Here is a 12627-nt window from a genome sequence, read left to right on the forward strand (position 1 = left end):
GAAACGATTACACATGGAACCCATGCATGCAGCCTTTTTCCAAAAATCTGAGCTTATCAAAATCTAGGGGGCGTGAAAGGACAGAAAAAAACGGCACATCCAGAAAATCAAAATTCTGATGCATCTCAAAAGACCCATATGACCACTCCGCATAATTCAAGCGGGAAAGGAAAGGGATACCCAGAGCCCCACCCACCTGCTTATAGACTTCTATATTGAAGGGGCACTGAAGCGAGAAATGGTCCATTGTCTCCTCCACACTGCCACACTCCACTCTTGGACAACCACGGTTCTCCAATTACACATGGAACCCATGCAAGCAGCCTTTTTCCAAAAATCTGATCTTATCAAAATCTAGGGGACGTGACCACGGTTCTCCGCAGAGCGATGCTTCAGGTTGCCCTTCACATAGAGCCTGCCATGGAATGAGCAGGGACCTTAGATTGTAATCTCCTTGCGGGTAGAGACTGATGTATAATATATATGTAAAGCGCTATGTAAATTGATGGCAATATATAAGTACCTGTAATAAATAAGTAATAATAATAAATGCAATAATCCAATGTAAGTGGGTGAAGAAATAATTCAGAAGGATTTTTTTACCGTGATGGAGAAAGTTGGACCATGTTAAAGTCCTTGCTGCCTTGCTCTTGGTTAACTGCAAGTTTAGAATTTTTTTTTATTACCTTTTTTTGATGTCTAATTCAACTTGAATAAGTACATCTGAGAATATTTGTTTTGTATTTTTAACTAATCAGTTTGAATCTACTTGGTAATAATATTCAGAATAACAATTAAGTAAGAAACAACAATAAACATTTTTAAATTAAAAAGTAAACTTCAAGAAGCTTTCCTCCATCTATAAATTCATCAGAACACACCACAGAGACGAGCTTGCCCCGTATCCTAGGTTTCTTTTTTTTCCCCGTAAACTTTTATTTACACAGCAAAAAATGATGAAGACAAATGTGATAAATTACAGATATGCAAATTTCTTTCAAGTGTGAGTCTAGCTGGAGCTGAATGAGACCACGCAAGTGAATGTGTGCTCACTCTGGACCCCAGGGAGCTGATCAAAGCACCCTTTCTCTTTCATGCCTAGAGTCCAAACTATCTCTATACAATATGTTTCCATCATGCACTTAATGTGCTCAGACATAGAACTGATTGCCATCGTGCTAGTCCCCCCCGACCCTCCTTTTGTTCCCGGGCTTAAAGTGAGAAAGGACCGTGCTTTTCCTTACTGCTGGCTTTCTAAAATGCTAAAACATGCGTCATTTTTCACCAGCTTCCTTCTTGATATTTTCAAAAGCCACACCATAAAAACCAACCTCACATCTCTTTTTAACATTAATTACCTTGCTGTCCAGCCAATCTTTTTTTTTTTTTTTTTTTTTAGCCCATTATAGGCAGTTCACAGCAGGGACTTTTATACTTGCAAGCCCATTGCAGCTGGGAATGAGGGCATTTTATAACTGGAAAATTACTTGAAAATGGAACACAAGTGGAGAATTCAGGCACTCAGTCTTATCCTATAGATTGCCATAAGGCACAATAGCTATAGACATCGCATTGTGTCTGTGCATACTAAGTGATGCCGTTGGCTTAAAAAGTTTTTTGACTGGATTCAAACTTTTGCATTAGGTTGCCAAGAGGGACTAAAAAGTATAGGATAGAGGGTCATGGTGCACAGCATTGCTTCTGTGTACACCTAAGTTAATACAGGTGATAGGGAAGCCACGATATAGACCAGTTCCTGTAGGTTTAGGCCATTATTGGCTATGGCTGGAAGCCAGTTCTGGGAAAGATTCCAGAACTGACTCCTATTAACCCTCTCTGGTTTAACTCTGCTGGAATCCTCCTCACCAGCAACTGCCATTAATCTACTTACTAATTAAGCCAATTCATTACTAAAGGGGGAAAATTCCTCTCTTTGGAAAGAAATTTGAAAGAAGTGCCAAACTGTGTAACTGTAATTAAACCAGAGACTACGAGAACAAGGTGTTGATATATAGCAGTTTGTTTAGGGGAATTTAACAGGTTTCTAGGGCAACACTGCTGTGAAGATTGGAAAAGAGTCCGGAGATTAGCAAGGCTCTTCTTGCTAGGCATTCAACAATGGCTTGGTGCAAATTATATAGGGTAGAGGAAAGTTTGCTTACTACAGACAATGCTTTAGAAAGCACTTCAACCAATGTGCAGCAATGTCGTAGAAATGTCAATTCACAAGCTTAATTCCCAACAGCTTTTCTATAAATCCAGTGTTTAGAAAAATAAACAAATAGGTAGCCCATGAGAATAAAAAACAAAAATCTGTTTTCCTTACAATTAGCACTTTCAATCAGCCACTGACCCCTACAGCAGGTTTGCTTCTCCAACAGGGGGCACTCCTCTTTTGAGTTGGATGATAGCCAGTGCCATTCAACCCACTTTCTAAGAACCCAGGCGGTCATAGTTACAACCCCTGAGAGTACATTATCATGCCAGAATAGGCTCAGAACATTATTCTACAAAACATAATTATGTGTGCACCACCCAGGCAACAGTAGGGACCACCCAACGCCACAGGAGAAGAGAAAGAATCCATGACATCACTGGACCAGCCAGGAGGCCCTTGAAAGAAAGGAATGTACTTTTTTTTTTATGTGAGGGAAGGTGCTCAAAACTAAACTTCTTCTAATTTTTAAATATTTAGGCATGTATAGGAAATCTGTTGCCATAATGAGTGTTTGAATTACATGGAGCCACCCAATCAATAGATAACAAGGTGTTAGCAACAAGTCCATTAGTGCCTAGATTATTGTTACAGTGTTGCATAATATTCACTTAGGGTACACCTGTCCTGAGAATTATCGAGACTAGTAGCATCCTGGTATAGGGCCACTCCCCCGGTCAGTTGGGTCACGGATGGCATTCTCTCCGGGTTTCCTCTGCATCGCCTTTCTCCTCTTCGTGGCAGCCAATCAGATTGGATCTCCTTTCGGCCAATCGGGTGACGGGTCTCAGGACCTGCTTCCTGAATGGCCAGGAAGAGAATCATTGTGACAATAGGGAATATTCATTCACTATTGTCACACAACTGGGTGGGCTTCTGGCGCAGTGCTCTGCTCCCCCGAGACCACCCTTTTTTGAAGTCTATTGTCACGTACCTGGTGGTTTTGAGACTGAATTGCAGAGAGAGACCTCCCCTACGGCTCCCACTGATGGCCCCCTGGAATGGGGACAGAGGGCACAGGAGTGAGGAGTGGTATGAATGCCTGGTAGGGTCAACAGTCAGTTTCAGAAGTCCAGGAATAATTTGCAGAAACAGGGAACTGGAACTGGAGAGTAGACTGGAACTGAAGCGCTGGAACTGGGAACACACAGCAGGCAGACAGGCTGGAGACCGGAGTACTGGTCTGGAACCAGGAACACACAGTAGGCAGACAGGCTGGAGACCAGAATACTGGACTGGAACCAGGAACACACAGCAGGCAGACAGGCTGGAGACCGGAGTACTGGACTGGAACCAGGAATCAGCAGTAGGCAGGATCACCAGAGAGAGATCAGGCAGGCCAGATCAGATATCAGGTGGACAGCAGAGGTACCAGGGAGCAGGCAGAAGAATAGTCAGGCAGGCCGGTGGTCAGGTATCAGGTGGACAGCAGAGGTACCAGGGATCAGGCATGTAGCTGGTCTTAGCAAGCCAAAAGTCAGATGCAGGCGGATGGCAGGAAAAGTCACAACAGGTAGCTGGATCTGGTAACAGGTAGTCTCAGATCAGATCAGGTTAAGCACATAGAACGCTGTAGAGCAGACAGCAGGGACCGTCTGTGACAGATAGGCTTAAATAGCCTGCCTGGAGCGAACAGAGGCGCGCGCACGTGAATGCGTGCCAGAGAGCCTGGAAGGCCGATTACTGGCAGAATCTTCCTGACACCTATTAGGCCCTCTGGCTCTAATCACGTGCTTCAAAAAAAAAAAAAAACCCTGATTGGAATCCATGCATCCGGCACCCTGCATGTAGATTAGGGGGCTGAACCCATGGATATGGTGGGCGGCAATGGTGTGCCCCCTATGGACGGGCTGTCACTGGAGCTGGGGATCTAGAAATGAATACAAAAAAGGAGCCACAACTTGGATTTCCATTACTGATCACTTGGTCATGAAGCATGCATTCTAAAAGCATAGTGAGATCTACTTTTTTATGCCTTTTCTTCATCACCGTTGTGTTCCTTCTTGTTTGTTGGGGTGGGAGTGTGGTGTCCTGGGTTTGGCGCCTGGTCTGCAGATCTCAGAATCCTGGTAGCATAGCTGTGTTGTATAATTTCTACAAGTAGGAAGTTTGCGCTGGGCATTTTATTTACTTGAGGTTAATGTCAGCACCTGTGAGAGATTCAAAAAATCATAAAACTGAAGCTGCACTCCCTGTAGTATTTTACCTTTGAATAATTGGCAGGTGCTTAAAGTGATTGCTACGGTTGGTGCTGTGTCAAATATCACAAGATACAAAGTCACCAAAGTCAAAATAAATGCCTTTCAAATATTTATTCTGAAGACAGAATTACAAAGTCATATGAAACCAAAGTTTCAATTCAGGACCTCGCAGGGTCCCTTTCTCAAGGTGATATAGTGACTTGAGGAAAGGATCCAGTGAGGCCCTAAAATGTTGGTTTCTAATAACTTTGTGATGCTGTCTTCACAAAAATTCACAAAAGGTTCCATAGGCTTGCACACACCCTAATCACCTCAATGCACTGGGCTTTCTTCTGGCAGAACTGCCAGAACTCAGTTCAGCATCTCTACTAAGTGGCCAGGGTGCAAGGACTTCAGCCGCAGAGTAAGCAGGCAGCTCTCCGGTGTCTCTCCCGCCGTCATGGGACAGGAGCAGAGTGGAGGGTAGTGGCAGGCCAGTCAGCAGCTAGATGTGAGCAGGTGAGAAGACTCACAAATCAAAAAAAGATAATGTAAAAAAGGCAAAAACTTATGACAAACGGTTGGCCCAAAGAGAGAAATGCTTGGCTCAACCCCAACCTTCAACTTTCTCAAAAGTGATGCTCTCAGTGAAGATTGCATCATGTGAGTTTGACCTCCCAGAAGTATTGGAGGTCTCTTTTTTTATTTTTATTTTATTTATTTTTTGGGGGGGGGGGGCAGTTTGTTTGCAAATGTGGGCTATCAAAAAAGTGGTACTTCATATGCTGAGCTGTACTGTAAAAAAAAGAAAAGAAAGTGTGTATATATACAGTGGGAAAAATTATTATTTGATGGCAACAAAGGAATGGCTCAAGAAGAAGCACATTAAGGCCGATAGAGTGGCCTAGTCAGTCTCCAGACCGTAATCCTATAGAAAATGTATGGAGGGAGCTGAAACTTTGAGTTGCCAAAAATCCTTTGATTTAGATTTAGAGAAGATCTATAAAGAAGAGTGGACCAAAATCCCTCCTGAGATGTGTGCAAACCTGGTAACCAACTATAAGGAATGCCTTACCTCTGTGATTGCCAACAAGGGTTTTTCCACCAAGTACTAAGTCATGTTTTGCTTGGGGATCAAATACCTATTTTACTAACTGAACTGCAACTCAATTTATATTTGTATCATGTGTTTTTTCTGGATTTTTGGCTGATATTCCGTCTCTATAATTTAAGATACACCTATGATAAAAATTATAGACCCTTAATTTCTTTCTAAGCGGGCAAACTTACAAAATCTGCAGGCGATCAAATAATTATTTTCCCCACTGTATATAATATATTTTTTTTTTACAGTACAGCTCAGCATATGAATGTCTATTTTCTATGACAGCTCCCTCCTTCCCCTTTAAAAAGCCATTTTCAAACAAACCGCTTGCCTCCAAAAAAACCTTACTTCAGCCATACATACACTTTAAACAGAACAAGGGTGCACACACCGCCTTAGGCAAAAAATGGACACACCTGGTCCAAGGTGCTAACGCCAGCTCATCACCGTAGGCAATATCAAGAAAAAAAGAAACGATTCATCTCACACTTGAATCCAAAAGATGCTGTAGAGATTTCTTTATTATCATAAGCCAGACAAAATGGCAATGATGATCAGTTGACGCGTTTCACATGAAAAGAACCGTGCTTGTTCACAACAACTGAAATGCTTTAAACTGGTAATTGCGCATTCATGCAACACTGTACCCAAATTATTTATATCATTTTTTTTTCACACAAATAAAGCTTTCTTTTGGTGATATTTTATCCCCACTGGGTTTTTTTGTTTTGCTAAATAAACAAACAAAAAAAACAAACAAACATTAATGTTTTTTTCAACATTCTGTTATAAAACATATCCAATAAAATCCTAAATCAAAATGTATAGAAAAAATCCAAATCAGTGTATATTAACTGGTTTGTATTTGAAAATTGATCAATCCTGATGTACTGACGGCCTCATTTCTTGAGCCCCTAAATTGCCAGGACAGTCCAAATACCCCACAAATAACCCCTTTCTGGAAAGTCGACAGTCAAATGTATTTAGTAAGAGGCATGGCAAGTTTCTTGAAGTTGTAATTTTTTGTCATAATTTTTTGGAAAATTAAGAAATAAAATACATTTTTTGTTCATAATTTCTTTTATTATATACAGTGCAGTACAGCACCATCATATGACTGGCGTGGCAGTGATCAGGGATGCTGACTGGTGACAGTATATTAAAAAAAAAAATCATTTTAATATATTTTCAATATTTCTTTTTCTTTTAAAAAAAATGTTTTTTCTTTTTCATACTTTCATTAGAGTACTTCAGTGTCACCTACTTATAGTGCATTTTGTGTAAACATTTCTAATTTAAATTAGAGATTTATTTAAAAGGTTTGTTTATATTAATTGGTTATGTGATTAATAAGTAAAAAAAAAAATGAAAGTGTTTAATACATTGATAATTGTCTATTTAGTTAAAAAATGTTTTAATAATACAGTTTAAAATATTTGTTTAAATGAATGAGTTTGTCTGTGTCTATATATATATATATATATATGTGTGTATATATACATATATATATATATATATGTGTGTATATATACATATATATATCTATGTGTGTATATATACATATATATATATATATCTATGTGTGTATATATACATATATATCTATCTAGATATATATATATATATGTGTAATTATTATTATTCACGATTTATATAGCGCCCTGCTCATAGAGCTTACATTCTAAAGGGAGGGGGTGGTGGTACAAAAGGTAATAGCTGCAGAGAATGATTTGATGGGGGTGGCTCAGGGACAGTTAGGTGGGTGTGGGATATATATATATCTCTATATGTATGTATGTATATATATATATATATATATATATATATATATATATATATATATATATATATATATACACACACACACATAGATATAGATATATATTATAATTTCAAGGAGAGGTGTCACGGTGGGCGGTGGGCTCTCAATTATCCACCAATTGCCAATAAGAGAAAAAGAAGGGACATGATCTCTAATGCAAAAACTTTACTGAATATTTATCCATACAATAAATGAATTCAGCAGCAACTGTACAGTTTCGAGCAAACCATGCTCTTCATCACAGATTGTAGGGAGAGAAATATTCAGTAAACTTCTTGCATTAGAGATTGTATCCCTTCTTTTTCTCATATACTGTATGCATGTGTATATATATATGTATAAAATATATATGTATACACACACACACACGTGTTTGAGCTTTGCTTTGGGGTGCACACACTAATGCAATAGGCTTATGAACGGTTCTGGATATTGGAGTTTTCAATTTAATCATTTATTCATTCATTTTTCAATTGGTTAAACTAGATGGACTTGTGTCTTACACTAATTATATACTGTAACAACAAATGCCAACATGATTCAAAAAGAAACCTGTTATCCATAGACAAATTATAGACCATAGTTGCTTGATATGCACAGTTCATGCAAGTTTAATAAACAATACTCAAACAAACCATTACAATTTTTTTTTTACAATGTTTCAAAGCACAAAAAAAAGACTTTCGCTGACATCATTTTATTTTTTCTGACCTAACTTTCTACGATCACGTCAGAAGGTGGAGGCGGCAGAGGCGGAACTCCTTCGATGTCCTCATCAGTGTCTGACACCACCTGCAATTCTGAAATAACAGACAACAGTTACAAGTTGCTGCCACTGAATAATCCAACTGTCAATCTTGCTGCGCTGGGCTCCAGCGTTTTATCTGATTAGTAAAATCCCTTGTTGTTCCGGCTTTAAGTGGACATGCTCTCTCTGCATGCCTTAGTACAGGCTAAAAGGATTAACAATTTCTACACTGGGCAGAAATAAAACCTGAATAAATGATGGTCTCCTAACTGAACGTAATCTGTAATAACACTACTATAATTGTCATTGGGGTCTTGTTAGGACTGAAGTATTTGCATGTGAAACAGTCAAGAGTTCTCAATGACTACATGTGAAGGCACACTTTTATACACACAGCTAAATGGGTGATGGTTTTTACTCTTTTAACTGCAACAGAAAATTTTAAATAAAGGTGAATCGTGATTGGTTGTTCCTGTGGAACCTCGTACCATCTCAAAGATAAAAGTTCCATGTCATGCAGAATACACATTTTCTTTTTTTTTTAATACTGGAAAAGTGGCCATTAGATAATATTTTCTTCATATTGCTATATTTGGCTGGATCAGGAAATGAACAAGAGGCTATAGGAGCTCCGCGCAGCCAGGATAAGCTGATATAAGCTGACATAGTCTATGGGCAGCCTAAAGCTGGCCATACATGGAGTGAATGTCAGTTGGTTCCTGGTGATCTGGCTGAAATCCAAGCTGAGAGGTGGCCCTATCAGCACCCTTCCACCCCACATACTTCAATCTGAAAATCAAAAGAGACAGGCAGAAAATTGTTGTCTGAACAGCGCCTGCATTCTGCATCCCCAGGCAGAACAGAAGAAATCTATTGATCCCCCATGGGTCCAGCAGTGTTCATTTTGGCAGACAATTTTGATTTAAGTTTTAGTCTTAGGACTAAAATGGCATTTTAGTTTTAGTCCCATTTTAGTCTTCTGCAATTGTTTTAGTTTTAGTCATATTTAGTCGACTAAAATCTCCAGTATATTTTAGTCGACTAAAACTAATTTTAGTTGTCTAAAATCTAATGGGTGTAATTCAATTGTAATGCATTAGTTAACAATTCTCTACAATTTGCAAATTCATTATATACTGCTGGAGTGAAAAATCAAATATGTTATTTATTATTACATTGAGGTGTAAACATGCACTACAGACCAGTGTTAACTGTGAAGTCAAATTTCAATTTAGTTTTAGTCTAATGCCCTGTACACATGGTCAGGCCTTCCAAAATCCGTCTGATTTTTTCCAAAGGATTTTGGCCCAAACTTGTCTTGCATACACACGGTCACACAAAGTTGTCAGAAAATCCGATCGTTCAGAACGAGGTGACATACAACACGTATGACGGGACTATAAAGAGGGCAGTAGCCAATAGCTTTTGTCTCGTAATTTATTCTGAGCATGCGTGGCATTTTGTCCGTCGGAATTGTCTACACACTATCAGCAATTTAAACGATCGGATTTTGTTGTCAGAAAATTTTACATCCAGCTCTCAAACTTTGTGTGTCGGAAATTCAGACGGAAAAAGTCTGATGGAGCCCACACACCATCGGATTTTCTGACAACACGATCCGATCGCACATTTTCCTTCGGAAAGTCCGACTGTGTGTACAGGGCATATTTTAGTAATCTCAGTTGTAATATTAATTTAGTCGCCTAAAATGTTTTAGTAGTTTTAGTCGACGAAATTAACACTGGGGTCCAGGTGCTGTTTGGCAGTCAGTCTTCAACCTGGCTCCTTCGGATTTTCATATTGAAGAATGACGGATGGAAGGGTTCTCACAGGGTTACCCTCAACTCAAATTTTGGTCAGTTCATAAGGAACCACTGTATATGGCCAGCTTAACACTGCAGAGTTTCTATTTTTCCTGCAGTGTAGTGCTCAAATAGCTCAATATATTTTTACATCAATGCATTTGCAAAAAAGCTAATTTTTGCCATGCATTACTGCATGTGCTTATATGTGTTTTAGATGTATGTTTCTGTGTAGACGTCGAAAACACATAAAATTGAATTATACATTATTGTGCATTTAACATTCATTGCATTAAATACTTAAAGGATATCTCAATACGATAAAAAATAAATTTTAATGTATACTTAAACACATGGGTTCTTACATTGGAAATAAACTATACAATACTTACCCGTATTTATCGGCGTATAACACGCACCCCTAAGTTTAGGATGGAATTTTAATTAAAAAACTTTTAGGAGGGAAGTTTAAGGAAAAAAACCTTAGGCCGCGTACACACGAGAGGATTGTCCATCCAACTAAGTCCGTCAGACAATCCGACAGACAGTCCGTCCTACTTTCGAATGAACGGACTTGACCACACACGATGAACAGACAGTCTGCCGAAAGCTCGCGCGATGACGTGTACAGCACGTACGACGGGACTAGAAATACGACGTCCAATACACTGCAATGCAACCTTTCGCCGTGTAAATCCTTTCTGAGCATGCGCCATACTTAGTCCGTCGAACTAGCCTACTCACGAGCGGACTGTCCGCTGAAACCAAAGTTGGACGGACAATATTACGGAAATTCCGAAAGACTTAGTCCGCCAGACTGTCCGCTGAAAAAGTCCGCTGAAGCCCACACACGAGCGGACTGTCCGCTGAAACACGTTTCAGCGGACCAAGTCCGTCAGACTGCCCGCCCGTGTGTACGCGGCCTTACATTAAAATGCCCATCAATGCAGCCTTATTAGTGTCATTGCAGCCTTGTCCGTACAGCCTTGCCCCAGTGTCCATTGCAGTCTTGTCAGTGTTACTGGATGGATTTAAAATTGTCGCCGCTGAGATTGCTGGGACTGGGTGGAGCGGAGCGATCGCTGCCGAGATACACATAGCCGAATGTACTCAGCTCCGCTCACAGTCACGCCCAGTCCCGCCCTATGATGGACATAACACAGGTCCAATGGCGTGACTGTGAGCAGAGCCTAGCCGAGTACACTTGGCTATGTGTATCTCGGCAGCAATTGCTCCACTCACAATCAGCGGAGATCGGCGGGATCGGTGTATAACACGCACTCACAATTTTCTTCTGATTTTAAGGGGAAAAAAGTGAGTGTTATACTCCGATAAATATAGCACCTCCCCGGATATGACATCTGCATACTCCCTCCCTCAATGACTACCAGACGTTTGGTTAATAGAAATGTGCACGAAGATTGGTTAATAGAAATGTGCACGAAGATTGGTTAATAGAAATGCACACGCAGCTCTCCTCTGTAATTCAAAACTGGTAACCTGTAGAAATTTTTAGACATCGCCTATGGATATTTTTTAAGGGTAAAATTTTGTCGCCATTCCACGAGTGGGCGCAATTTTGAATCGCGGTGTGTTGGGTATCAATTTACTCGGCGTAACATTATTATTCACAATATAAAAAAATTGGGCTAACTTTACTGTTGTCTTATTTTTTTATTCAAAAAAGTGTGCTTGTATGACCGCTGCACAAATGCAGTGTGACAGAAAGTATTGCAACGACCACCATTTTATTCTCTAGGGTGTCTGAAAAAAAATATATATATAATGTTTCGAGGTTCTAAGTAATTTTCTAGCAAAAAAAAATAAAAAATTATTTTACCTTGTAAACAGTCAGAAAAATAGGCCCGGTTAAAGACCAGGCCATTTTTTGTGATACGGCACTGCGTCAATTTAACTGACAATTGCGCGGTCGTGGGACACTGTACCCAAACAAAATTGATGTCCTTTTTTTCCCACAAATAGAGCTTTCTTTTGGTGGCATTTGATCACCTCTGCAATTTTTATTTTTTGCGCTATAAACAGGCCAATAAGTATTCTTCTACATATTTCTGGCAAAAGAAAATCGCAATAAGCATATATTGATTGGTTTGCGCAAAAGTTATAGCGTCTACAAAATAGGGGATAATTTATGAACTTTTTATAATTTATTTATTTTTTACTAGTAATGGCGGCGATGAGTGATTTTTAGCGGGACTGCAACATTGCGGCAGACAGATCGGACACCTAACTGACATTTTTTACACTTTTTTGGGAACCCATGACATTATTACAGTGATCAATGCTAAAAATATGCACTGTTATTGCACTAATGACACAGGGAAGGGGTTAATATCAGGGACGATCAAGGGGTTAAATGTGTTCCCTCAGTGTGTTTACTAACTCTATGGGGGACTGTGTGACTGGGGACATGCACAGATCCATCTTCCTGCATAGCAGAAAGACAGGATCTGTATGATCTGTCAGAATGGAGATTTGCCTTGTTTACAATTTGAGGGAAGTGCAGGGTCTGCATCCCTTTAGATGTGTTTTCCTATTGGGAGTATCTCCCCAAAAATGTAATTTTTGTTTCAGGGGATGCCTGATATGTGACTTGTATCTTAGTGTAGACTTCTGGGAAAATCTGTGAGTCAATCACACAAGCAGGAAATTATGTTTCTGGGGGGCATTCTGTATACATTCTGTGCACAGGACACCTCCAGGCAGCCATATTGTATTGCATTTTACAGAAAATAGT

The 12627-nt window shown here is 39.7% G+C and overlaps 1 protein-coding gene across 1 annotated transcript in view; it reads right to left on the reverse strand.

Moving 5' to 3' along the window:
• Window positions 1-7905: 7905 nt before the first annotated feature.
• Window positions 7906-12627, reverse strand: part of CUNH10orf67 (chromosome unknown C10orf67 homolog) — a 197882-nt gene continuing 193160 nt past the window's right edge. Inside the window, exon 16 of the mRNA XM_077490965.1 lies at window positions 7906-8122. Within this exon, the coding sequence (XP_077347091.1) occupies window positions 8034-8122 (89 nt within the window). The 3' untranslated portion in view covers window positions 7906-8033. The remainder of the gene's footprint in view (window positions 8123-12627) is intronic.

This window comes from Lithobates pipiens, unplaced genomic scaffold (assembly GCF_037356315.1).
Source record: "Lithobates pipiens isolate NorthernLeopardFrog02 unplaced genomic scaffold, aLitPip1_a1.2 Scaffold_19, whole genome shotgun sequence".
NCBI classification, from domain to species: Eukaryota; Metazoa; Chordata; class Amphibia; order Anura; family Ranidae; genus Lithobates; species Lithobates pipiens.